The 27,328-nt window shown below is 49.8% G+C and overlaps 1 protein-coding gene across 2 annotated transcripts; it reads left to right on the plus strand.

Annotated features, from left to right (window-relative positions):
* Positions 1-26,753, plus strand: ITGAD (integrin subunit alpha D). Of its 2 annotated transcripts, XM_043914825.1 has the most exons (31): positions 15-148; positions 1,764-1,869; positions 3,569-3,662; positions 3,988-4,091; positions 4,227-4,297; positions 4,433-4,547; positions 8,712-8,842; positions 9,747-9,892; positions 10,678-10,831; positions 10,930-11,080; positions 11,634-11,707; positions 13,176-13,305; positions 13,431-13,573; positions 13,734-13,874; positions 13,967-14,176; positions 15,012-15,142; positions 15,261-15,418; positions 16,677-16,831; positions 17,039-17,170; positions 19,161-19,234; positions 19,531-19,672; positions 21,932-22,045; positions 22,157-22,236; positions 22,343-22,426; positions 24,337-24,415; positions 24,573-24,680; positions 24,780-24,857; positions 25,048-25,161; positions 25,301-25,402; positions 25,811-25,921; positions 26,367-26,753. In XM_043914825.1, exons 5-31 carry the CDS (start codon positions 4,247-4,249, stop codon positions 26,481-26,483), a joined length of 3,225 nt encoding a protein of 1,074 aa, XP_043770760.1. In that variant the 5' UTR covers positions 15-148; positions 1,764-1,869; positions 3,569-3,662; positions 3,988-4,091; positions 4,227-4,246; the 3' UTR covers positions 26,484-26,753. The 2 variants fall into 2 exon arrangements, with proteins under 2 accessions (XP_043770759.1, XP_043770760.1); XM_043914824.1 differs by lacking the exon at positions 3,569-3,662 and having other exon boundaries at positions 1-148.
* Positions 26,754-27,328: the final 575 nt, after the last annotated feature.

A 27,328-nucleotide genomic window follows, 5' to 3' on the forward strand; every position in this document is an offset into this window, starting at 1 on the left:
CTTCCTCCTGCCACGTCAAGCCCTGACTCATTATTTTAACTCCCCCCGAAACACTGAGCACCCTCCAGTGCTCTGCTGCCCGGCCTTCTTCTTTTTTTTCTGATGAGCTGCTTGGGGATGGCCTTTGCCGTTGTGCTGTTCCTGACTGGTGAGTGGGGGTCCTCGGGGCTGTGAGAAGCCTTGTTGTGGGTGGGGGGAGCAGTGGTCTCTGCCTGGCAGGGCAGGCAGGAGGAGCTGAAGGAAAAGGAGAGGACTCTGTCCAGTCTAGTGTGGTGGGAGGAATAGCCTGGAATCTGGGGAGGGGCAGGAGCCGGGCAAAGCTGAGGGAAGTGGGCTCATGGGTTATGCTTGGGTGGAAGGTGAGCTGCTCTCCAGGTTGCCCATGGCTTCCCTCTCCCTTCCTCTCCTGGGGGCCCTGGAGTGGGTGCTGGAAGTGAGGGGTGTCTGCCCCAGGGCCCCTGGGAGGGGAGGCCACACCATCCACAAGAGATGGGAAGACTTTAGTTTAGATGGCACCTCCTTGGTCCTGCACATCTCCTGAGTCTTTCCAGCTTCTCTTGAGAAATGGGAAGGTCTGGCTGCTCTGGGTACCAGAGCCTGGGAATGGCTGCCCCCTTTATCTCCTGGGGCTCAGACCCGCCCACTTCACTCTTTGATGTTACCTGCCTGGCCCCTGAGGCACCTGAGTCTGCATCCCTTGGTATCCTCTACCTGTCAGATCACAGGGGCTGCTTCCAGACTAGGAATAGAATCACCCTTTGTGAAGAAGATGTTGGATGTGAGGCTCCCTTGCATGTGGCCTCAGTAAGGACCAGCACCCTAAACATCTGGCCTCTGCCCAGAGCCCCAGGGTTCAGGTGTCTGGACCCTCCTTGTCATTGCCTGGCCTGATGCCTGGTCTCCTTAAAGCTTCCCTACTCTTGGGGTTGGAGTCAGCTCCTCCATCCAGAGACAACCAGGCTTCTAGGAGGAATGGAGAGGAAAGGTGATTGGTTGTGGGAGAAGAGGTTGGGAAAAGCTCTTGAAATGTAAAGTGTCTGCCCCTGGGGCTTTCTAGCTTAGCCTCTGGGATGAGTCAAGAATCTGGAGATTGAATTGGAATCCCAGCTGTGTCAGTGACCTGCTGCGTGGTTCAGAGTCAGTCAGTAAATGCTAAAGTCACCTGCTAAGGGCCGGGCACGGTTCCGGGCACCAAGACAAGGGAGGTGCAGTTGTCCTTGTCCCCTTAGAGCCGGGCACCAGGAATGAGGACATGGAGAATACAAAATGACAAATAACAAGTCACAGAATTCTAAGTCTGTTCCCCAAACCTAATGGAAGATGCAGCAGGACGGTTTTTAAGTGGAATGACCATACGCCCTAGTTTGCCTGGAGGTGGTACCAATGTCCCTGGTATAATTATTAATGGTGCCCCCTTCCCTCTTGGAAGGTCCCAGTTTAGACAATAAATTGTACAGTCACTTTATCTTTAAGGAATATTCCTGCTCTATCTAACCTACCAGGAGGTGACTGGCCTAATTTCAGACTGTGGGTGAGGCGTATTTCTCTGGATGGTTGCCCTCTGTATTGTGATTAGACTATTTTTAAGGGAGAAGGAGACACGGGAACCACACAGGTGGCAATAATCAGAATGCCTTTCTCCGGGGCAAATGGGGAACCAAGGCTGAGCATGGTGGGTGTCAGGACCCCGAGAAGTCAGGGGTCCAAAGGAGAAGGGGCTTCTCTGACTGTTCTCCCCAACCCCACCTCCCCGTATTCCTCAGGCCTGGCTTCTTATCATGGATTCAACTTGGATGTGGAGGAGCCCCTGGTCTTCCAAGAGGACGGAGCCAGCTTTGGCCAGAGCGTGGTCCAGTTTGACAAATCTAGGTAGGCCCCGCCCACTTTCCCCAACTCCGCCCCCTTGGCCTGCAGGCTGGCATTCTGATTGCTACCACCTGGAGGAAGGGCCGCCTGGGCTACAAACCTGTCCACAACAACTGCATGAGGCGGGCAAGGTTAGGTCTGCTGTACCTGGCTTGCCCAGCCTCTAAGGATTTATGCTGTATTCCTGGTGCATGAAGGAGTGTGACACTAAATAGCAAATAGGAAACACAATGACAGCAGAGATGGAGGGCCCGTAGAAGAAAGGGAGATAAAATCTTTTTTCCAAGAACAGGAGGCCTCATAGTTTTATTTTGCATTGGAATCGGCAAATTATGTACCCACGCTGCCTCCAGAAGGGCACATTCTCGGGTCCCAGAGACAGGGACCCAAGGAGTTGAAGCCACAATGTGAGGCGAGCATAACCAAAGTCTGGGAGCCACAGGAAGGGAGACATGAAACCCAGGAGGGAATTCCAGGAGGACTTCACAGAGGCGGTGGCACTGGCAATGAGCCTGAGAGCACAGGAATTTCAGTTAGCCAAGAAGGAGCACACGGAGGTCGTTGAGTCCTACATGTACATCCCTACTCCTTTCTCCCTCGACTGGCAGGCTGAGGACTTGGAAGCAGACGTCAGGCCCTAGAGTTTTGTTTTCTTTGTTTTGAACAGGGATTGATATGCATGAATCTAGAAGGTCCAACTCAATAAATTTTTCACATAAAATTTTCACATCCAGGTAACAACCACCTAGAACAAGATGTAGACTCTCTCCAGCACTTCCCCTCACTGGCTTCCCTTGAGCCCCACACGACCACACAACACCCAACAAATCCAGACAGCTTCTGTCCCACTTACCGTCAATTTGTGTTCAGGCCCTATTTTTTTAAAAAATGAAACTCTTGATTGTCTGCTGTTCACCAGTACTTTAGTCCATGGGGTTGCAAAGAGTCGGACACAACTGAGTGACTTTCCAATCAAGTATATAATATATATTGGATGACATTCTGATTGCTACAAAGCTACTGTTTTTCCTGGTTTCTGCTGAGTGATAATGAAAAGCTTGAGCTATCATGTAAAGAATGGGTTGGGGTATAAAAAGAAAAAAACCTGTAGGTCAATAGTTTAAGACTAAAAGTTTATTTAGCCGATTGTGCCAGAAGAAACCAAATGGCTACGTCTCCAACCACCTGATTCAGTGTCATCCTCAAATCTTAGACAAACAAGGATTTCAGGTTTCCATAAGGGAATGGTCCTCTAGAATGAATCTTTAAATGCCAATTCAACAAGTCTTGAGTGACTAATCAGTTAAAATACATTAGTACTTGTCTAGTTCCCTCATCTGAATAGCGAGATTGTTGGTAATGAGAACATTTTTCCAAATTAAAAAATTCTCTCCTCTCAAGGTGTTTTGCAAATAAACAGTTGCATTTATAAATGGATGTAAATGATATGAAGCAGTTTCTGATACAGCTGCTTTAAATTAAATTGTTTATCATATTTAAATTATTCAATTTGGGAATTTCCTTGTGGTCCAGTGACTAAGACTCCATGCTCCCAATGCAGGGGGCCCAGGTTCAACCCCTGATCGGGGAACTAGATCCCACATTGCTGCAACTAAGACCTGGAGCAGCCAAATAAATAAATAAAAGTGTAAATAAATAAAATAAATAGTCCAATAATTACAGAATTATCTATTGGCTTCAGGACATTTTTCCATTTAACTTGAGGTGACCTATTTCTTGGAACAATGGCTCTCTCAGAATGATGGCTCCAAGGAGACAAACAGCACTGACTTGAGGTTGGGAAATGCTATTTTTTGTTCTGAACAGTTTTATTCTGAGTGAATGTTAAAACACACACATACACAAACTCTCAAACTATTTGCATACACAAATACATGTATATTTATATATACGCACATGTACCCAAACAGACAAACAGAAAGCCCAGCATGGCCTTTCAGCCTCTGTGGGTTAGACTCAGGCTCTGATTTTGAATAGCCTCACACAAGCTGGGGCCAAGAGCTCCCCTCATGAAATCTCACTTCCCCATGACACTTCTTCACCCAAAGTGCCCCATACCCCCACCCCTCCCGCAACTGTCTGTCCTGGTTGTACCTCCAGACTGGTGGTGGGAGCCCCCTTGGAGGTGGTCACAGTCAACAAAACGGGACGTTTGTACGACTGCACGCCTGCCACCCGTGGGTGTCAGCCCATCTCGCTGAACAGTGAGTGACTCGCCCCAGGGATTGGGTCCTTCAACCCTCCTACACCGGACTGCCCCCTCCTCAGCCTCCAGCCCAGACTGTCCCCCCAGGTGAGGGTGTACCCGTGGGTGTGACGCTGTGTGTCTGCCCTCTCAGCCACCTCAGAGGCTGTGGACATGTCCCTGGGCCTGTCCCTGGCGGCCTCCACCCATCTCTCCCAGCTGTTGGTGAGTGTTTCTGGGTCCCTGGAGGGTCTTGAGGGAGAAACAGAGTGACGGGGCGGGCAGAGGAGGCTGGGGCTGAGGGAGAAGGAGGGGGCGTGTTCTGGGGCCCCCCTCACCCACACGGGCCTCTGCCCCCAGGCCTGCGGCCCGACTGTGCACAAAGCCTGTGGGGTGAACATGTACATAAAAGGCACTTGCCTCCTGCTGGACTCCCACCTGCAGATCATCCGGACGGTCCCCGCCGCCCTGCCGGGTATGTCCCCCAGAGGCGCCAGTTCTGGGTGGCGCGCGTGCTGGAAACACCCATGCGAACAGAGCATGAAACCTGGGTCTCCACCTCCTGAGTCTTTGTTTCCTGGGCCTCTTGTGCCCCGGGCCCCCTCCCAGAGGGCCTGGCAAGCTCAGCAGGGGCTGGGGGCACAGTCTGGCCTGACAGGAGGTGTAGTCACAGCAGGACCCCTAAGCTGGGCGAGCCATGATGACTCTGACGGGGCAGGAAGAAGCCTCAGGGTGCTGCAGGAGCCATGAGGGTCCCACATCAGCCAACAGGTGCTGGGGTGCCTCCTGGTTTCCAGAGGAAGGGCTTTGGGTGGTGAAAACGTGAGGTGAGGACCGTAGATCCAAGAATCCAAGAGGGAGGCAGTCCTGGGGCATTCTGCTAGGCTGCCAAGACACCCCCAGACTCACTCTTCCCCTTCCAAGGGCAGAAAAGGACCTGATCACAGGGAGTGTGAGGCACAGTTTTGCCAGCACTGATGTCTCCCACAGAGAATGGTGCCTAGGTGGTCCCTGCAGCAGTCTCTCTCTCTGAGAGTCAGTCTTTTTTCTTTCTTTCTTTTTTTAAATTTATGGCTGTGCTGAGTCTTTATTGCTTCACTGTGGTGGCTTCTCTTGTTTCAGAGCATGGGCTCTAGAGTGCATACACATCTCAGTAGTTGCAGCACATGGACTCAGTAGTTGCAACTCCCAGGCTCAAGAGCATACGGGCTTCAGTAGTTGTGGTGTATGGGCTTAGTTGCTCCGAGGCATGTGGAATCTTCCCAGACCAGGGATCGAACCCAAGTATCCTGTATTTCAAGGCAGATTCTTAACCATTGAGCCACCAGCAAAGTCCTCTGAGGGTCAGTCTTTACAAGTTCATCTTCTGTGTCCTTGGGCAAGTGGCTTCATTCTCTGGGCCTCAGTTTCCTCATTGGTAAAATGGAACTTAATAATTGAGGTGGTTATTAGGATTAAAAAGGTTTAATATACATGTCTAAGTGGTTAGACTCCAGCCTGGCATGTGTATGTGATTGCCGTTAGGACTGATTTTCTAACTGAAGACTATCTGTTTGGACCAGGAGGCAGGCACAGATAAACAGCCCCGTGCATGGCATCAAAGGAAACAATGGGCCCCCAGTGAGAGCCAGGGGCCACACAAGGCCCATGTTTTGTTGTTGTTGTTGCTTACTTATCCATTTATTTATGGCTGCACTGGGTCTTCACTGCTACGCAGGCTTTCTCTAGCCGCACTGAGTAGGGGGTCACTCTCTAGTTGTGGTGTGTGGGCTTCTCACTGCAGTGACTTCTCTTGTTGCAGAGCACGGGCTGTAGAGCTTGGGCTCAGGACCTGTGGCACACAGGCTTAGCTGTCCCACAGCATGCGGGTCTTACCACCCGGACCAGGGATTGAACCCATGTTCCCTGCATTGGCAGGCAGATTCTTAACCATTGGACCACCAGGAGAGTCCCAAGGCATATGTTTTGGCCCAGAGAAAACACAAACCCAGACTTTGTGGGCTTTTAGCCAAAAGTGAAGCAGCAGCAGAAATAGCCCCCAAAGTTGTGAGGGTAGAGTCTACAGAGGGGACAGAGAGAGTGGCCAAGACTCTTGTGGGTCCCAGACCCCACCAGGGATGTCTGCAACAGGGCAGGAGAGGTGGCTTTGAACACTAAGTGGTAAATGTCTTCTCTTAGATGTTTCAGGGGCTCATGAGGTGTGATGTCTGATGAAAATGGGACATACCTGTGTAAAGCTGGTGCAGACAAGGCAAGTTTGACTAGATGTGGAAGGACTGTGTGCCAGGCAGTGTTGGGTACTGGGTGCTGGGTGTGCATCACCTTCTAGGTCCTCATAAGATCCTCTTGGAGGCCAGGATGATTCCCGTTTTATAGATGAGAAGACTGAGGCTCAGAGAGATGAGTTTCCACTTTAGGAAGTGGCAGAGTCCAGAGCTTGAACCAACCTTGCCTGATTGGCTTGGTTCTTTTTCCAGAAGGCAATCAGCTACAGCCAGGTGCCTGCTGTGGGATACAATAAAAAGGGCAAGAAACAGAAGTGATGTTGCAAGGGAACTGGCCACAGGCCTGGTCTGAGAGAGCATGTGGAGGGGAGGGGGATTTTGTCATGCAGCTAAAACAGTGGGTACAAGATATGGTTGCAGAAAACACCAGCTACCCAGCTTGGGAGCACCTGACCACACATTCAGCCTGCCGTGTGGATGGCTGGATTTCCTAGTGGCTGGATTTCCTAGTCTTCAAGGAAGTGGGGAGGAAAGTGACCTTCCATTCTTCCATTTCTTCTCAGCACTGGTGATGGTTGAGCAGGCAGGGTGGGGGAGGAGTGAGGAGCTGGGAGAAGGCATTTTTGCTTCAGTGACCTGAGGCCAGCTGCCACAGCTCAGCCTCACACCTCAACGCTGTGGTGGCCTGATCTCCCAGCACCCCGAGACCAACACAGGATGTGGGGTGCTGGTAGAGGCATCAGCTGGGTTTTGCACGGAGACCACAACCCCCTACGTAAGTCTGGGGACAGCCTGAAATGTCTTATTTTCTTCATGTGCATATACTGTGTCTCTCCACTACTGTGTGGACTCCACAAGGGCAGGAATGAGATTTTTTATAAAGCTTTGGTCTGCAATCAGATTTCCCTAGAGATGGACTCTGAGGCTCCCTTGAGAATATTCTCAGGAGCAACCCCCATAAGAGTATGAGGGAAGCAGGACTGAGGAGATGGAGAGGGTAGACTGGGAGAGGCCTCAGTCTCGCCACCGGGAGCTTGGAGAATGGCTGGGTACAGGTTGCCCCCTGGAGCAGGAAGTTTAACCTTGGGCAAGACACCTCCCTTTTGAGTAGGGTGACACCTAGGAGAAACTCCACTGGGAGCCGTTGACAGCCAACTCCCTACAGCTGGGAATGAGCACCTCCATCCTGATGGGGGACAGGTCTTGGGAGCACACCTTAGCATCTGCTCCAAGTGTGTCCTTGGGCACAGAAAAATGCCTGGAATATGGTGATGATGGTCATAACAACTACCCTTGTGGGGCGCCAAGCCCTGTGTCTTAAGTACTTTATGGACATATTCATTCCTTTTTTAAACTGGAGTAGGACTCCTTTACATTGTTCTGTTAGTTTCTGCTGTAAAGTGAGTCAGCTATACCTATACATGTGTCCCCTCCCTCCCGAGCCTCCCTCCCACTCCCCCACCCCACCGCTCTAGGTCATCGCCGAGCACTGAGCAGGGATCCCTGTGCTGATTAGGACACAGCGTGGGAAGGAGAGGGTGGGACGAATGGAGAGAGTGGCACTGACATATTCTTTCTTTTTATCTTCGCGATAATCCCATGGGTGCCCAGGTGGCTACGTGCTAAAGAAACCATCTGCCAAGCAGGAGACAGGGGTTCGATCCTTGAGTCAGGAATGTCACCTGGAGGAGGAAATGGCAATGTTTAAGTATCTTGCCTGGGAAATACCATGGACAGTATTCAGTCCATAGGATCGCAAAGAGTTGGACACAACTGAAGCGACTTAGCGCACGCGCGCGCGCACACACATGCATGCTCCACAGTATCCCTGACGTGTGTAATCAATAAATATTTGTTGACTAACAGAGTGAGGGGCCCACCCGGCCCCCACACCCTACTTCTTTCTCCCGTTTTGTAAGCCTTGTGGGAGGAGGGGAGAAACAGGGACTCTGCTAAAGGGAGAAGGGGCTGAGACAACAAATTTGGACCTCCTCTGTGAATAGTGTGGGGGTTGGTCTCTGCGCCAAGAATGGCTCCCTGACTCTGTGGGGCAGAAAGGGTTTCTGGGCCCCAGGAAGTGGCTGCGACCCACACATGAGTTTCTATTTTAAAAATTTATTTATTTACTTTTGACTGAACTGGGTCTTTGTTCCTGCATGCAGGCTTTCTCTAGTTGCAGCAAGCAGGGGCTGCTCTCCAGTTGTGGTGTGCAGGCTTCTCATTGCAGTGGCTTTTCTTGTTGCAGGGCACAGGCTAGGGTGCATAGGCTTACTAGTTGTGATGCACCCCTTAGTTGCCCCGAGGCATATGGAATCTCCCCGGATCAGGGATCAAACTCATGTCCCCTGCATTGGCAGACCACCAGGGAAGTCCCCTCAAACATGTGTTTCTGATTCCTCTCTCCCTCTCTGCAGAGTGTCCAAATCAAGAGATAGACATCGCCTTCTTGATTGATGGCTCTGGCAGCATTGACCGAGCTGACTTTAAACGAATGAAGGACTTTGTCAGAGCTGTGATGGACCTGTCCAAGGGCACCGACACGCAGGTGAGGACTAGGCCCTCTGAGGCCTGGGGAGTGGGATGGGTGAGGGTCTACCTCTGGGAAGGCCAACCTGGGAGGCTGCCTGGCATCACTGGGGGCTGGATCAATAGGCCTGTGCCTTGAGGAAGCTAGGGTCCAAGGTCAAGGCATGGTCACCATGCAGGGCCAGTTGGAGACCTGACCTGAGAGGAGGTTCCCCCATCACACTTACTATTTCCCCACATGCCACAGGAAATAGGTTTTTGCTATTTAAATACATTGAAAGAAATATCAAATAATTTTGCTGTGAAATTTGACTGAAGGTAACTTGGCCAAATTCTTTATCATGTTTTCCATATAACTCATGATTTCTTTATCTTATTATTTTATTTCCCAGTAACCAGTGTGTGTGTGTGTGTGTGTGTGTGTGTGTGTGTGTGGTGTGTGTGTATAAATTCTTGTTGCCCAAATGTCCATGGGATTTCCCAGGCAATAATACTGGAATGGTTTACCATTTCCTTCTCCAGGGGATCTTCCCAACTTAGGGATCAAACCCACGTCTCCTGAGTCTCCTGCATTGGCAGGTGGATTCTTTACCATTGAGCCACCTGGGAAGCCCATAAATTCTTGAGAAACAAGGAAATATAGACTTCAAATTGATTTTGTATATTATAAAAAAATTTTTTAATCTAAATTTAACAAATATGGTAGTCAGCAAGGTTATTCTTTGTAAACTATGAAAGAAGCAGTATTTAGCTCTGATTTTCCAGTTTTCTTTTTCTGGGTTTCAATATATACTTGTCGGGCCTCAAAATCACGTGGAACATGGTTTGTAAGTGCAAAATTATTCCAAAATTTAAAACTTCCTTAAAAAAAAAAAAAAAAAAACAACTCCTGAACTCAACGGCCCTTTTCTTGGCCTTCACAGTTCTCGCTGATGCAGTATTCAAACCTTATGAAGACTCACTTCACCTTCAGCCAATTTCAGACCACTAGGAGCTCTCGGAGCCTGGTGGATCCCATCGCCCAGCTGAATGGTCTGACGTTCACAGCCACCGGTATCCAGAAAGTGGTGTAAGCTCCAACCCCCGCTGCCTGAAGATGAAAGGCTTCCCCTCCGCTATCTGGCGCTGGGTCTACCCAGCCCTTTCTAGTGTTTGAAGGAGGATCTGGAGAAAGGGCTCACGGGGAAGTGAGGGGGCCGCAGGCAGTCTTCCTGGGGTGTTTCTGGTCCCATCACTGGTTGCACCCTGAGCCAGGGTGAGGGCCGGACTCCTCTGCAGTGTGTTTCCCCTTTGCCTGGCTCTGGATTGGCTGGACTCTGAGCCCACCTGGGTTTGCTTCTCCGTTCCCATCCTGGCTCCCGGTTTGCTACCTGGGTCACCGTTGGAGTAATCGGCTTTTTCTAAGTCTTGGAAAACTGTCACATGAGGATAAATTCACAACTTGGTTGGAAGGATTAAACGAGATAACATGAGCGCAGTGCTTCTGCCCAAGAAGTGCGAGATAAACAGCTTTGGATTTTATTTTAAAAAAAAAAAAATGCAGCTCCTCTTTACCTCCCTGGAAGGGACTCAGGAATTATCGCCAAGTGTCTTCTTTGCACCTTTCTCCCCACTCAGCTCCTTTCTCTTCCTCATCCCTCATCCATTCTTGCTCTCTATATACTGCCCAACACTGGGGGCCAGGTGGCCCAGGAAGAAAATGGCTTAGGTGCTGGGGCCAGTAATTTTTGTCAGTATGAATGCCTGAGTCTCAGGGTACCAAGCCTCCCGGGTCTCTCCAGAGGAGCTTCTAGTGCTGCAAATGATTGCTTCCCAGAGCTCAGTAGAGTCACCCCCCTCTTTCTTCCTTGACAGGAGAGAACTATTTCACAGAAGGAATGGGGCCCGTACGAATGCCAGGAAAATCATCATTGTCATCACAGACGGGGAGAAATTTAAAGACCCCCTGAAATACAGCGACGTCATCCCTGAGGCAGAGAAAGCCAACATCATCCGTTACGCCATCGGGGTGCGTCCCTTCCTCTTGGCTCCCCCAGACTCAGCCTTCGCCTCCCCCAGGAAGAAGGGCTGGTGGGCCCCTCCTCCTCATGTGCTTCTCTGCCGCAGGTGGGAGATGCTTTCCAGGCACACACTGCCAGGCAGGAGCTGGACATCATTGGCTCCAAGCCTTCGGATGAGCACGTGTTCATGGTGGACAACTTTGCAGCACTCAGCAGCATCCAAAAGCAGCTTCAGGAGAAGATCTTTGCAGTTGAGGGTAAATGGGGAGTGAGTTTAGGTGTCGAAATTGAAAGAGCCAAGACCCAACTGTCCCCCACAGTCCCGAGGATCTGTCCCTACTTGTGTTGTTCTTGTTGAGTAGCTCCGTCGTGTCCGACTCTTTGCGACTCCGTGGACTGCAGCACTCCAGGCTTGCCTGTCCTTCACTATCTCCCAGAGCTTGCTCAAACTCATGTCCAGTGAGTCGGTGATGCCATGCAACCATCTCATCCTCTGTTGCCCCCTTCTTCTCCCGCCCTCAATCTTTCCCAGCATCAGGGTCTTTTCCAATGAGTTGGCTCTTCACATAGGTGGCCAAAGTATTGGAGCTTCAGCATCAGTCCTTCCAGTGCACATTCACTGTTGATTTCCTTTAGGATTGGCTGGTTCGATCTCCTTGCAGTCCAAGAGTCTTCCTTCTGGATCCCTACTCTAGCTTGCCCCAAATCATTACCCAGAACCCAAGCCCCAGACCACATTCTCCTCTCTCTGCTCTGAATCCTCACGGTCTCTAGGTCTCTGGGAGCCTGAATGACCCATTTCCCCCACAGGAACCCAGTCGACGGCAAGTAGCTCCTTCCAGCATGAGATGTCTCAAGAAGGCTTCAGTTCCATCCTCACAATGGTGGGTGGAGCGTGTGCTTGATTAAGAGTCTCAGGCACCAGCCTGGGGCTGGGAGCCGGGACTCAGAATAAACAAGAAAGTGGACTCAATCCTCAAGCTCACTGTCTAGTCTGGGAGAGAAAGGCAGGCAGCAAATATAGGTGCTAGAAGCACAGCAGAGAACTGGATTGCTGAGGTCCCTGCTCTCCTGGAGTGCATAACTAGTGGGAGGAGATGATAAAAAACAAAGAAATGAAAGACTTTCAGACAGTGCTAAGCACTGCCACAGAAAAAAAGAGGTGATCAGAGGAGGGCTAAGGAATAACCATTGAGGCTGAATGATGCGAAAGGGTGAGGCCTGGAAATATCTAGGGAGAGATTGCTCCAAGTAGAGGAAACAGCAGGTGCAAAGGTCCTGAGGCAGGAATGGGGTTACTACACTAGAGTGAGAGAAGGGCCAGCGCAGCTGGAGCAGAGGGAGCTAGTGGCAGGATGGAGAGAGGGCTGGAGAGTTAAGAAAGACCAGGTCATGAAGACCAGAGAAGTGACGGTCAGTTCAGTTCAAAATAACGATAGAGACAGACAATTGTCTGAAAGGAGGTATGTGTTCAAAATTTCCAGAAGGATATTATCCAGAATAATTTTTATTGATGTATTTATTTGCCTGCACCACATCTTAACTGTGGCATGTAGAATCTAGTTCCCTGACCAGGGAATGAACCCTGGCTCCCTGCATTTGGAGTGCAGAGTCTTAGCTCCTGGACCACCAGCGAAGCTCCTTACCCAGAATAATTTTGAGGGCAATTGAGGGGGACGGAGAAATGGAACAAAGTTTGTCATGGATTAATCAGTGATGCCAGGTCACAGGTACTAATGGGTTCATTACATGTTCCTTTTGACTTTTGTATATGTCCTAAATTAGCCATAATCAAGAGTTTGAAAAGGCAATAAACAAAGTATTCAGAGGAGGAAATGCCTAGCACTTTCTGAGGGAGCCCAGGAACATCTCACAGACGAAACTTTGAGGTTGACTCTTCTGGAGAGAGGAGCTGAGTCCCAGAAAAAGGAGAGAGGAGTGTCCAGGTCAGAGGGTTGGTGTGTTCTGGAACACAGGGTAACTCCATAGACTTGATTGCGAAGGATGCTAAATGCCACCCTCGGTGGTTTGGTGACAGGGAGTCACCTTGGTTTGCCAGCAGGGTAGTGGCTGCACATTTGGGTTTAAAAAGCTCAACTCTGGGACAGCAGATGAAGCAGAGGAGAACAAGCGAGGAGGCAGAAAGACAGTGGGTGAGAGGCGCTGGGGTGACTCTGACAGTGGCAGTGGGGATGGACTGAGAGATGTAGGAGTCAGGAACACGAGGTTGCTGATGAGAGCTAGAAATGACAAGAGAGAATTCCAGATGAGTGGGCGGAGTCAGCGGCAGGCATTTCTTCCGAATAGGCTGTCTTCTTCCCACCTGCTCACCCTGGAATCCTTTCCTCCCAGGATGGACCTGTTCTGGGGGCTGTGGGGAGCTTCAGCTGGTCTGGAGGTGCCTTCTTGTACCCCCAAAATAAGAAGCCCACCTTCATCAACATGTCCCAGGAGCACGTGGACATGAGGGATTCTTACCTGGGTGAGACAAGGCTGCGGCTGTGGGCTGGGCAGGAGATGGGCTGCCTGGGAAGGACAGGGGCCCGGGGGTGGGGGATGAGGGGACAGGGCTGGGGAAGCCTCGGTGCTGAGCCCTGGCACCTTCAGGTTACTCCACAGAGCTGGCCCTTTGGAAGGGGCAACAGAACCTGATCCTGGGGGCCCCCCGCCATCAGCACACCGGGAAGGTGGTCCTCTTCACCCAGGAGTCCAGGCAATGGAAGCAAAAGGCTGAAATCACAGGGAGCCAGGTTGAGTGTGGAGGGGGTCTCCAGGGGCAGAGGAGGAGGAGAGGAAGGGGGTGCAGGGCCTATGGGGGAGGTGTTGGTGTCTGGGAAGAGGTGGGACTTGGCCCAGGGAGCATGCCCTTGGCAGAGGGCAGACAGGCTGACTCCAGACTCTGCCCTCCAGATCGGCTCCTACTTCGGGGCCTCCCTCTGCTCCGTGGATGTGAATGGAGATAGTAGCTCTGACCTGGTCCTCATCGGGGCTCCCCATTTCTACGAGCAGACCCAGGGGGGCCAGGTGTCTGTGTGCCCCTTTCCCCGGCGGGTGAGTAGCTGATGAGACCCGGGCTGGGTGGGATCTGGGTGTGGGTGGAAGGGTCACCTGGATTGAGCCCTGACACCATTCTCATTCTGCAGAGAGCTAAGTGGAAGTGTAATGCTGTCCTGCGAGGGGAGCCCGGCCACCCCTGGAGCCGCTTTGGGGCAGCCCTGACAACGATGGGGGATGTGAATGGGGACAGGCTGGTGGATGTGGCCATTGGGGCCCCGGGAGAGCAGGAGAACCAGGGTGCTGTCTACCTGTTCCACGGAACCTCAGAACTGGGCATCAGCCCCTCTCACAGCCAGGTGAGGCCCCCCAGCCTTCAACCTCTTCTGTTCACCTCCTTTCCCATGTCTTAGGTTCACTTGATGCCACCTCTGGTCCAGTCTCAGCGGTGACCATTCCCCTGCCCCTTTTAGTGGTTTATTTCCCTGAATTGCCCCTGGCCCAGCTAAGCATAAATGCTCTCTCTTCTTCTCCTTTGACTCCAAACAGACTTCAAACTGTATGAGCCGCTTAGCGGTTAAGAGATCACAGGCCCCAGGTCAAATGCCTGACCAGCCCTGTGGGCTGTGTGGCTTTAGGCAAGTGACTGACTTGGCCTCTGTGAACCCTTGATTTCCTTTTGTGAAACATAAAAAGATGAGCAAATTCCATTGACTTCTTGTAAAGATAACTCGAGGACAGCACTAAACTGTCCATTCCTCCGATATTTGTGAATGAACGTATAGAGGATGAGTAAATGAATCTGTTATGCTCTCTTCATTATGTTTTGATTTTGTCATTAACTTGTATCCTCAAGGTCCTCATTGGACCAAAAGTGCTCTGATCTCTGTCTTGGGACCCTGGGGACCTCATTTTGTTTGCTCTCCACTCCTCTCCTCCTTTTTTTAAATTTTATTTTTATTACTACTTTATTTTTTGGCTGTACCCTGTGACATGTGGGATCTTAGTTCCCCAATCAGGGATCAAACCCATGCCCCCTTCACTGGAAGCGTGGAATCTTAACCACTGGACCACCAGGGATGTCCCCTCCACTCTCTTCAACCACTCTATTCAGTATCCTTTCCAAATCTTCCTTCTCAAACCTTTCCCATCCCCTTCCCCTGACTTGCACTTCTTTTTGCTCTCTCCGGCCAGCGGATCACAGGCTCCCAGCTCTCCCTCGGGCTCCAGTATTTCGGGCGTTCGCTGAGCGGGGGTCAGGACCTCACGAAGGATGGGCTGGTGGACCTTGCTGTGGGGGCCCGGGGACACGCACTGCTGCTCAGGTGACCACTTCCCCCTCCCCGCCACCTGTCCCCTGTGCCTGATTCACCAAGCCGCCCTCTCCCTTGTTCTCCCCACCGGAGGCCAGAGGGTGGTCCTCAGCCCCTCATGCACCCTCAGGAGCCTGCCGGTGCTGAAGGTGAATGTGACTATGAAATTCACACCCCCGGAGGTGACAAAGGCTGTGTATCAGTGCTGGGATGAGCTGACCACCACCATGGAAGCTGGGCACGCCACAGTCTGTCTCACCATCCACAAAAGCTCACAGGATCGCCTAGGTGAGCTTCCTCCTGGTAGACCAGACCCTTACCTCCCAGAGGCGCCCCCCCCCCCCCAGCCCTATCCTCAGGACAGGATGGAGCCTGGAACCCAGATCTCACCTCCACATCCACCCAACTGCCCCTCTCCCTCCCTCTTCCCACACCCAGGCCTTTAGGTTCCTTCTCCAGGATACATCGGAGGTCTGCCCTCTTTTCCACCTTCCCAGAGGACAAGGCTTCTCCCTCCCACCCACTTTGAGCTGTGTCCGTGGCTATTCTTGCTCTCCCCCACCCACTCTGCACCGGGTGTAGTTACCTTGATTGGCCCTGAACACAGTTCACCACTCCTCACCCGCTCCCACGTTGCATTTATAAAGACTAAAATTCTTGCCCACTGTGAGCCCGCTGATTTGGCCCCTCTGCCTCTCCAACCTCCCTTACTCCAAGCACTCCCCCACTTTTTCTTTTCTGGCCACACCACGGGTCTTGCTAGATCTTAGTTCTCTGACCAGGGGTCGAACTCCTGGCCCCCCGGCAGTGAAAGCATGGAGTCCTAACTACTGGTCTGCAGGGGAATTCCGTCCATACACTTAAAAAATTTTTATTTATATTTGGCTGTGCTGGGTCTTCCTTGCTGCACGGGCTTTTCTCTAGTTGCAGTGCAGAGGCTTCTCTTGGCGTGGAGCACAGGCTTTAGGGCGCAAGGGCTTCCGAAGTTGTGGCAAATGAGCTCAGTTGCTTCACAGCGTGTGGGATCTTCCAAGATCAAGAATCAAACCTGTGTATCCTGCATTGACAGGCAGATTCTTCACCATTAAACTACCCAGGAAGCCCTCCTCCATATAATTTTTAATTAATGTACTAGCCTCCCTCTCCCTTCTGGTCTTAGACACCGTTCCCCAAATATGGGATTTTCCCCTCCCTACTTTTCACCTGACCCCTGCTTATCCTCTAGGTTAAAGCTCAGACAAGGTCCATCCAGGAAGGCATCTCTGATCGCCAGATCTGAGTTAGCAAGCCCTCTCTGGTACCACTGAGGATCTGGCCCTTGCAGGGATCACGCTGTGATGTTATGTCCTTTGTGCTGGTCTCCATTTCTAGGCTGCGAGCTCAGGAGGGCAGGGACCATATTTCTCCATCTTCTCCACCTGTATCCCAGCACCTGGTACGGTCCATGGCCCACAGAAAGTGCTCAGTGAATCTCCACTGCATGAAAAAATGAAAACAGAAACTTCACGTTTCTCTCACTTTCCATCTTCCGTCCCTTCTGCTTCAGGTGACGTCCGATGCTCTGTCACATATGATCTGGCGTTGGATCCAGGTCGGCTGATTTCTCGTGCTGTTTTTGGTGAGACCAAGAACTGGACTTTGACTCGAAGAAAAACCCTAGGGCTGGGAGAGCACTGTGACTCCATGAAGCTGCTTTTACCAGTGAGGATTGAGGGTTGAGGGAGAGGGAGGAAGGAGCCCAAGGCCAGCCTCTGACACCTCCACTCCCTCCTGAATGAGGCAGGAAAGGCGGGGAGCCTGGGGCGGAGAGGGGAAAGTTGGGGCTGCGGAACCGGGTTTCTGAGGCGTGGATGTGGTGTAGCCAGTAATGAGGAGGAGAACAGGTCTTTAAAGCCCCTTCTTCTCCAGGACTGTGTGGAGGACATGGTGAACCCCATTATCCTGCGACTCAACTTCTCCCTGGTTGGGGAGCCCATCGCCTCATCTCAGAACCTCCGCCCCGTGCTGGCTGTGGGCTCCCAGGACCTCTTCACGGCCTCCGTGAGTCTTCCTAGGAAGTCCCAGGGACATTCTGACTCTCGCTGTGTCTCTGTGTGCTGCAGAACCTAGGGTGGCTCCCAGATGCCCACGAAACCACATCAAATCTAACATGCTTCCACCCCATTACCACAGCCCGGCCCAGCTTGGAGCCCTACCCACATCTCAGCTGATTATCCACTTTGCCCCAACATAAACTCTCTGGTTCTCATTCTGCAGACCCTTCAAACTTTTTATTTTTTTAAGCTCACATTTTAATTTATTTAATCTTTTTTTTATTTTGACTGTGTCACTTGGCCCATGGGATCTTGGTTCCTTGACCAGGGATCAAACCTGCACCCCCTGTAGTGGACTATGGAATCTTTTTTTTTTCTTTTGAGGTACAGTTGAATTGGGCTTTCCAGGTGGCTCTAGTGGTAAAGAACCTGCCTGCCAGTGCAGGAGATGTAGAAGACGAGGGTTCTTCCCAATCCCTGGGTTGGGAAGATCCCCTGGAGAGGGTGCATGGCAACCCACTCCAATATTCTTGCCTGGAGAATCCCATGGACAGAGGAGCCTGGAGGGCCACAGTCCATGGGGTCACAAAGGGTGGGACACAACTGAAGTGACTTAGCATGCACACACACACATAGTAGAATTACAATGTTGTGTTAATTTCTGTTGTACAGCAAAGCGACTCAAATTATCCATACATATACACGCTTTTCATATTCTTTTCCATTATGGTCTATCACAGGATATTGAGTATAGTTCCCTGTGCTACACAGTAGGACTTTGGTGTTTATCCATTCTGTATATACCAGTTTGCATCTGCTAATCCCAAACTCCCAACCCAACCCTCTCCCTTTCTCTCCCCCTTGGCAACTACCAATCTGTTCTCTATATCTTTGATTCTGTTTCTGTCTCGTAGATAGGTTCATTGGGGTCATATTTTAAACTCCACATATAAGTGATATCAGGTGGTGACTTCACAATCATTTCTAGTCAGATGCAATTTTTTAAATCGGAGGATAATTGCTTTCCAGTATTGTGTTGATTTCTGCTGTACAACACGAATCAGCTATAAATATGCATATACCGCCTCTCTCTTGAGCCTTCCTCCAGCCCTCCCATCCCACTCCCTAGGTCATCACAGAGGACCAAGCTGAGCCCCCTGTGTTATATAACAGGAAGCATGGAGTCTTGACCATCAGCCTGCTGGGGACGTCCCCCAACTTCTCTCATTTCTACCTCTGTGTCTTTGTCCATGTTGTCTGTCTTTCTTTTTCATGCTACAGCTCCTTTCTGTTTTCAAGAGGAGGCACCATCAAGTGACTACAGGTCCCTGTAATTGCTCACAGTGTTCCTAGTAAGGGCAACAGAACAAGCAGATGAAGACATGGTTTGGCAGTTGATTTCTATACCTTTCCTGCATGTCATATTTCTTATTTGGAAAAACATCTTCTCTCCACCTCAAAGATCTCCTCTCCTCCCCAGAGCCCCAGTCTTATCTCCTTCTCTTTTGAAAACCACTGCTCAGCACCTGTCACTTCTTCTCTGGCCTCTTACCGTGTCATGGTGATGCCAGGCCAAATACCAGTGCTGATAGCCATCTGCCTCTACTTCTGTGGATCCCTCGGGGCTGTAGGCTCCTTGAATGTAAGAACCACCATGTCTAATTCACCTGCAGTTGCCACCTTTCCGAGTGCAGAACCTGTCTCGTTATTGACTATTAATAATGTTTGCTGAATGCTTGTTCCAGTTGAATTTGACTCCTCAACTAAATGTTACGTTCTTTGAAGCCAAGGATCTTGTCTTCTCTTTCATATATATTCTAACTACCCCTCCCACACTGTCCACCCCACCTCCTTGCCAGAGTCTAGGACAGTGAGTGCTAGGACAGAGTCTAGCCCAGGGTAGATGCTCAGTAATGCTCAGTGCTGACGAGTGTTCCTAATGAGACTGGGGATGGATTGCGACACGGATGGGAAGAGAATGTGCTGTTTTGCTGCAGCTCCCCTTTGAGAAGAACTGTGGGCAAGATCACCTTTGTGAAGGGGACCTCAGTGTCAACCTGAGCTTCTCAGGGTGAGTGAGTGCCGTCTCCTTTCATAGCCATACACTAAAGCTTTGGGGGCCCCCATTCTCATAGGATGGGAAGTCCCTCTGTTTCCCTTTGCCTCTCCTTCTAACGAAGAAGTGCTTTTTTATTTATTACTTTACAATATTGTATTGGTTTTGCCATATATTAACATGAATCCACTTTTGATTGGAAGGTCATCAGCATGTAGCTCATGCGTTCCCACAGCCCTGCCCCTACTCCTGATTCAATTCCAACCTACTTCCTCGGAGTCTCTCTCCCAATCTTGTCTTTCCTTGTTCAGGTTGGAGATCCTGGTGGTGGGGAGCTCCCTGGAGCTCAATGTGATAGCGATGGTGTCCAATGAGGGCGAGGATTCCTATGGAACAGTGATCAGCTTCTACTACCCAGCAGGGCTGTCCTATCGACGCACGTTAGCAATCCAGGTAAACAGCTTCCTTGGCCTTCAGTGGCTGGGACCTCTCTCCTGCTCCGGGTTATAATAGGTTCCTTTAATTTTTTCTATGATGAAATATACAACACACACAAAGAGAGAAGTGCACAGGGCATATATATAGTTTAATAACTAAATATTAAGCAAACATCTATGCAATTAACATCTAGATCAAGAAATAAAGCACTCCAAAGGATTTTTTAAAATAATAATACATTTAAAAGATGGGAGGATTTTCCTGGTGGTCCAGTGGTTAAGACTCCGCACTGCCAATGCAGGGGGCGGGGGATCAATCCCTGGTTGGGGAACTAAGATCCTACATGCTGTGTGGCAAAGTCAAAATATTAATAAAAAGAAAAGAAAAGAAATAAAGCACTTCTAGAACCTCCAGAAGCCCTTTATATAACTTTCCTCATCCTAACCTCATACTCTCTGCAAAGGTAATCACTATTCTGCCTTGTAATACTCAATTCCTTGTATTTCTTTACCACCCATAAATATATCCCTAGATAATGCTGTTGAGTTTTGCCAATATTTGAACTTTATATAAATGGAACCATGTTCAGTTCAGTTCAATTCAGTCACTCAATCATGTCCAACTCTTTGCAACTCCATGGACTGCAGCACGCCAGGCTTCCCTGTCCATCACCAACTCCCAGAGTTTGCTCAAACTCATGTCCATCGAGTCAGTGATGCCATCCAACCATCTCATCCTCTGTCATCCCCTTCTCCTGCCTTCAATCTTTCCCAGTATCAGGGTTTTTTCCAATGAGTCATTTCTTCACATCAGATGACCGAAGTATTGGAGCTTCAGCATCAGTCCTTCCAATGAATATTCAGGACTGATTTCCTTTAAGATTAACTGGTTTGATCTCCTTGCAGTACAAAGGACTCTCAAGAGTCTTCTCTAACACCACAGTTTAAAACCATCAATACTTCGGCACTCAGCTTTCTTTATCGTCTAACTCTTACATCTATACATGACTACTGGAAAAAGAATAGCTTTGACTAGATGGACCTTTGTCAGCAAAATAATGTCTCTGCTTTTTAATATGCTGTCTAGGTTGGTCATAGCTTTTCTTCCAAGGAATAAGTGTCTTTTAATTTCATGGCTGCACCACCATCTGCAGTGATTTTTGAGCCCAAGAAAATAAAGTCTGTCACTGTTACCATTGTTTCCCCTTCTATTTTCCATGAAGCAATGGGACTGAATGCCATGATCTTTGTTTTTTGGAATGTTCAGTTTTAAGCCAGCCTTTTCACTCTCCTCTTTAATTTTCATCAAGAGGCTCCTCGCTTTCTGCCATAAGGAAACATATTGTATGTTCCTTTTTTCTGAAACTTTTAAAGTATCGTTGATTTACAATCTTTTATTAATTTCAGGTGTACAAGATAACAATTCAGTATTTTATAGATTACATTCAATTAAAACTTATTATAAAACATTGGTTATATTCCCTGTGCTGCATAATATATCCTTGCATCTTTTTTATTTTATAAACAGCAGTCTGCACCTCTGACACTTGATCTGTATGCTTCTCCCTTCATTCTTCTCCCCACTGGTGACCACTAGTTTGTTCTCTAGATCTCAGTCACTAAAGCATGTCTGACTCTGCGACCCCATGGACTGCAACACACCAGGCTTCTCTGTCCTCCACTATCTCTTGGGAGCTTGCCCAAATTCACGTCTGTTGAGTTGGTGATGTTATCTAACCATCTCATCCTCTTCTACCCTCTTCTCCTTTCCCAGCATCAGGGTCTTTTCCAAATGAGTCAGTTTGTCATATCAGGTGCCCAAAGTATTGGAGCTTCAGCATCAGTCCTTCCAATGAATATTCAGGGTTGGTTTCCTTTGGGATTAACTGACTTTCCTTCCCTAGATGGTCTTAATTTGATTGTGGTTGATTTTTATCCAACCTTCCCTTTGTATTTAGTATTTTATGTGTGTATCATGTTTAAGAAGTACTTCCCGACTCTATGGTTGTAAAGACCTTCCCCTCTATTATCTTCTAAGAGATTTATAATTTTGCCTTTTACATTTAAGTCTTTAATTCAGTTGGGGTTTATTCTAATGTATGGAGTGAGGTAGGGATCCAGTGTTTGTTCATTTCTTTGCTTGTTTTGTATGGGCCAATTCTCCCAGAACCATTTACTGAGAGCTTCCCCTACGACTTTGCAATGCCACCACTGTTTTGCATCAAGCCTGTATATGCATGTGGCTAAGGTTTTAAAAATTCCTTCTCCTTTGAAGCAACCTGGTCAGCGTCCCCTGCGCCTGGCATGTGAAGCAGTGCCCACCAGAAACGAGGGCCTGAAGAGCAGCAGCTGTAGCGTCAACCACCCCATCTTCCGTGAGGGCATTAAGGTCGGAGCTTCCCCCAATTCTCATTGATCTTCTCCCTCATCCTGACCCCATTTCCTTCCCTCTCTCCACCGTGGCCCTCCCTCTCCTCAACCCTTCCTTCTTCTCCCTCAGGGCACCTTCATGGTCACATTTGATGTCTCCTACAAGGCCACCCTAGGAGATAAGTTGCATCTCAGGGCCAATGTAAGCAGGTGAGCTCAGGCCAGGTAGGGTGTGTCCCTCTCTCTCCTGTTCCATGCTCCAGCCGGAGACTCTTCCTGGATTCCTTCCCAACCAGGCACCCTTCTCTCCCTCCAGTGAAAATAATAAACCTACATCCAACAAGACTACCTCCCAGCTGGAGCTCCCAGTGAAATATGCTGTCTACACAGTGATCAGCAGGTACTTAATCCCTGTCCTCCCCTTGGACCTTCCTCCAAACCTAGTACCTCCCCCTGCCAGCTAGCCTGTTCTTTTGAGGATGGGTATCTAAGCTAGCCCCTCTGATTTCTCACATAAGAATTCTTGTTGATCAGCCATATACTTGCAGCATAGCACCATAGCTTCCCTGGCGGCTCAGACGGTAAAGAATCCACCTGCAATGCATGAGACCTGGATTTGATCCCTGGGTTGGGAAGATCCCCTGGAGAAGGGAATGGCTACCCACTCCAGTATTCTTGCCTGGAGAATCTCATGGACAGAGGAGCCTGGTGGGATATAGTCCATAGGGTTGAAAAGAGTCCAACACAACTAAGCGATTAAGCACACCATGTCCCATAATTCTTTTTTTTTTTTTTTACTTATATTTATTTGTTATTTGTTTGTTTAGTTTTGGCTGCACTGGGTCTTCACTACTGCCTGTAGGCTTTCTCTAGTTTTGGACATCAGGGGCTACTCTCTAGTTGCTGTGGCTTCTCTTGTTGCAGAGCATAGGCTCCAGACAAATGGGCTTCAGTAGTTGACACACAGGGGTTCACAGGCCCTATAGCATGCAGGCTTCAGTAGCTGTGGTGCTCGGGCTTAGTTGCCCCAAAGCATGTGGGATCATCCCAGACCAGAGATTGAACCTGTGTCCCCGGCGTGGGCAGGCGGATTCTTATCCACTGCACCACCATATCCCATAATTCTCGGTTCTCCTCTGATGAATTGACCTGCTGGTGGGACACACACACCTTGCCACCCCTGTGCATCCCCTCTTCCCTCTCCAAGGTGCAGACTTCCTTTAACATGAAGCCAACTCTAGCCTTTGGGCCAAACACAAATATGCTGAGCTGAATCTACTAGATTAAGAGCTGAGGCTTTTCTGAATACTCTGAAGTGGGGAGCTTGTCTCCAACAGGATATGGTCTGTCACCACACAGATCAAAGAAAGGTCAGGTTTTCACACAACTCAGGGGAGAACAGAGACGTGAGAAACTGTTGGGATGGTTTGTACCAGCACAGGCTCAGCAGGCCACAGGAAAGGCAGGTGCAGGCCTGCTGCTCCGGTTCTGAAAGTGGGGAGGGAGCGGGGCCAGGCCAAGCTGGAAGCAAGACAAGGGGCCTCGCCTACCTGGCTAAATTCCAGAGACTTTAGAGTTGGTCAGAAGCTTATAATATTGCCATGGGGCAGAGTTCGATGCTGCTGCTGACGTACCAATTTTTAGGGGAACTAGAAAAGGGGGTCAAGCAGTGTCATTGCCCTTCCAAACTCTATGTGTGAATTTCCCCTTCTATCCATGGGAAAACACTAAAACGCACAATGAAAGCTTACAATTTATATACTTCTGACATGCCAGGCCTCGTGTTAAGTACTTTACAGATATTTACATAATTTAACCCTTCTATTAGTAGCAGTGTTAGTCACTCAGTTGTGTCTGACTCTTTGTGACCCCCAAGGACTGTAGACCACCAGGCTCCTCTGTCCATGGAATTGTCCAGGCAAGAATACTGGAGTGGGTAGCCATTCCCTTCTCCAGGGGATCTTCCTGACCCAGGGGTCGAATCTGAGTCTTCTGCATTGCCAGCAGGTTCTTTACCATCTCAGCCACCGGGGAAGCCCAACCCTCCTATTAGGTCTATGATATTGTTATACCCCCCTTTTAAATATTTATTTATTTGGCTGCACAGGGTCTTAGTGGTGGCATGCAGGATCTGTCAGTTGCACGTGTGAGATCTAGTTCCCTGACTGAGGCTAAAATTGAGGCTGCACAGGCACATGGGAACCATCATCGATCCCCTGGGTCACCCACTGGGTCCCTTCCCAGCAGACTAGGGTGCAACCAAGGATGGTCCCCGGGCTGTTTTCACCCATAAGCCCTCTCTCTCTCCAGGCAAGAAGAATCCACCAAGTACTTCAATTTTTCAACTTCTGACCAGAAGAGCACAAGAGAAGCTGAGCATCGATATCGTGTGAGAGGCCAGGGAGTATCCATGTCTGCCCCTCCTGTGGGGACAGAGGGAGCTGGTGCGGGAAGGATAGAGAAGAGCTGGGAGCAGGAGCCAGGAAAGGGGTGGGACTTGGGATGCTCCAGGGACCACAGTCATGTTTTGTCTCTGTCTTCTGCAGGTGAATAACCTGAGTCAGCGTGATCTGGCCATCAGCGTTCATTTCTGGGTCCCCGTCCTGCTGAACGGTGTGGCCGTGTGGGATGTGGCGTTGGTGGCCCCTTCACAGGTGCCTGCCTCCCTTCTGTCACTCCCCAGAGTCTGATCCCACAATGCCCATACCCTCCAACCAGCAGATCATCCTGTAGCTATTTCTCTCTTTCCCTAGAGTCTCCCCTGTGTGTCAGAGAGGGAACCTCCCCAGCAGCCGGATTTCCAGACCCAGATGCCAAGCAGTCTTGTGCTGGTGAGAAAGGTCCCACCGCAAGACCAGCTGGGCAGTAGGCTCCCGGGAAATGGATTGCTAAGCTTCAGAGCCATGTTTACATCCTCCAATGGTTTATCTATTCCCCATCCCCAAATCAGCTAGATTTCATTCTCTCTTGTGGTTCCTGCTTAAGTGAAGATCTTCAACTTCACTCCTTTCCTGTTCCCAGAACTGCTCCATCGCTGACTGCCTGAGGTTCCGCTGTGACATCCCCTCCTTCGGCATCCAGGAGGAGCTTGACTTCATCCTAAAGGGCAAACTCAGCTTCGGCTGGGCCAGCCAGGTATGTCCTTCCTCGACTCAGATGGGGCTTGAAGTGTCTGTGGCCCCCTCAAGCCAGGGTGTTTCTCTATCCCTGAGCTGCCTGCGTGCCCCCTGCCCCCTATAGAGCTAGTTCCCAGCTCTCCCCTTCTCTTTTGCAGTTGCTGCAGAAGAAGACGTTGGTCGTGAGTATGGCTGAAGTCACATTCAACAGATCTGTGTACACCCAGATTTCAGGACAGGAGGCATTTTTGAGAGCCCAGGTAGTGACCGTGTGGTAGGCAGTGGCCGGGCTGGTCAGAGGGCTCCTGATGCTAAGTCTGTGATGCTGAGTGGTTGGGGGGCGGGGCAGGGCTTGCAAGTTTGCAGAGAGGAAGGATGGATGGAGGCCCCTGGATGGGATCATCCCTAAGCCCATGAGGGCTTCTGTATGTCACCTCTTGAGGCAGAGCCTGATGAAGGAAGGAAGGGAGTTAAGGACTGGGAAACTGAGTAACTTCCCTGGTGGTCCAATGGTTAAAACTCCACACCTCCAATGCATGGATGCAGCAGGAGAGGGTTCGATCCCTGGTTGGGGAGCTAAGAGCCCCCATGCTGTATGACACAGTTTAGAAAAAAAAATGGGAATGTGGGAGGCCTGATACTTTCTGACCCCCAAATCCCCAAATCAGGTGGAGATGGTGCTAGAAGAGTATGAGGTCTACAACCCCATGCCCCTCCTTGTGAGCAGCTCCATGGGAGGACTGCTGCTCCTGGCCCTCATCACAGCCCTACTGTACAAGGTGAGTGTTTTCACCCCACTCCTGAGACCGCCAGCATCCCACCCTGCCCTCCCACAGACAGGATCGTACAGAGGGAAGAACTCAGACAATGGAGTCAGGCTGGTCTAGGTACACATTTTGGCTCTTACTCACTGTTTAATGTCAGGCAAGTTGCCCAACCTCTCTGAGCCTGTTTCTTCATTTTTGAAATGATAATAATGCCTACATCACAGAATGGCTGAAACAAGACAGAAATGAGGCCAGCATATGCAGAATCTATGAATGATGTGTACACATCAGAGCTTGGCACACAGCAAACACTCAATCGGTGATAGCTGTTGTTCACATAAGTGTTCTGACACACAAGTGCAAGGCTGCTTAGTTCCCTTCTGTCTCAGCTTCCTCCTACTCCCAACTTCCTATTCTTCCCTCTTATCCAGATTTTCTGATTTATTTCCCTTCGTAGTGTGGCTTCTTCAAACGTCAATACAAAGAAATGATGGATAACCAGCCTGAAGACACTGCTGCACTCAACGGGGAAGATATCCACAGTGAGACCCCAGATCCACCTTTGTCCGAATAATCCACTTTCCCATTTATGTCTATTCCCATTGGCTGACCTTGGCTTCACCTACCAATCCACTTCCGGGGAAATAACTTCTGCGGGGACTGGCCCAAGCATCTTACCAGGTGCCAAGTCATCTTCCCAAGGGGTCAAAGGATTTTTATATTTTTCCATATCCACCAGACTTCTTCGGTGATGACCCACTTTTCACAGAAGCAGGCATGACGCCAGTGTGAATTCTCTTATGTATAAGAACTGTCACATTAAATGAGGATGCTTATAAGATAACTATGCTGTAAGGAAGAGCTCTAATCCGGGAACCTCAGCGCTGTTCTAGGCGGGTGGGGCTGCTCGTGAATAGAGATGTTTTCTTACTCTCTCAGTTGATTGGGACCTGTGAGCATAAGCACACTGTAAGCAGTGTTAGGAGGCCAAGAGTAGTTCTGTTTGTGTGTGTGTGTGTGTGTTGGTCATGGGTTTCCGCTCAGGCTCCCTGGTAACGACAAGTGAGCTGACTGTCCCAGAAGGTGAAAGAAATATCCAGAGCTTGAACCCTTGAATGGGGTCCCCGGAAGCTAGGAGAACCACACTTCCAGAAAGGGAGCATCTAACATCCCCCAAATAATACAGAAGACCCGTGAATGATGGTGTAGAGCATGACTGAAATATTCCAAATCCAGAATTAGCTCATGAAGCCTCTCATGCAGGGCTGTAGATCTGTGTTTGAAATCACTGTTGTCTCCACACAGCGGGAACTCAGAGAGGCCCTCAGGGCGTGTCTGGCAACCGTGTGGTACTTCAGGGCCTGCAGCCCGGAGGTCCCTCCGGGCCTCTTGTGAGCTGCCTGAATTTCAGTCATTTTA

This window comes from Cervus elaphus, chromosome 10, assembly GCF_910594005.1.
Source record: "Cervus elaphus chromosome 10, mCerEla1.1, whole genome shotgun sequence".
Taxonomy (NCBI): Eukaryota; Metazoa; Chordata; class Mammalia; order Artiodactyla; family Cervidae; genus Cervus; species Cervus elaphus.

What these genes read in the sequence shown, in the direction of transcription:
- ITGAD (XM_043914824.1), top strand. Translation starts at nt 103, where the DNA reads ATGAGCTGCTTGGGGATGGCCTTTGCCGTTGTGCTGTTCCTGACTG. An exon ending in GTCCAGTTTGACAAATCTAG is followed by an intron (nt 1,870 to 3,987) that starts GTAGGCCCCGCC and finishes TTGTACCTCCAG; the next exon opens with ACTGGTGGTGGGAGCCCCCT. An exon ending in CCAAGGGCACCGACACGCAG is followed by an intron (nt 8,843 to 9,746) that starts GTGAGGACTAGG and finishes TGGCCTTCACAG; the next exon opens with TTCTCGCTGATGCAGTATTC.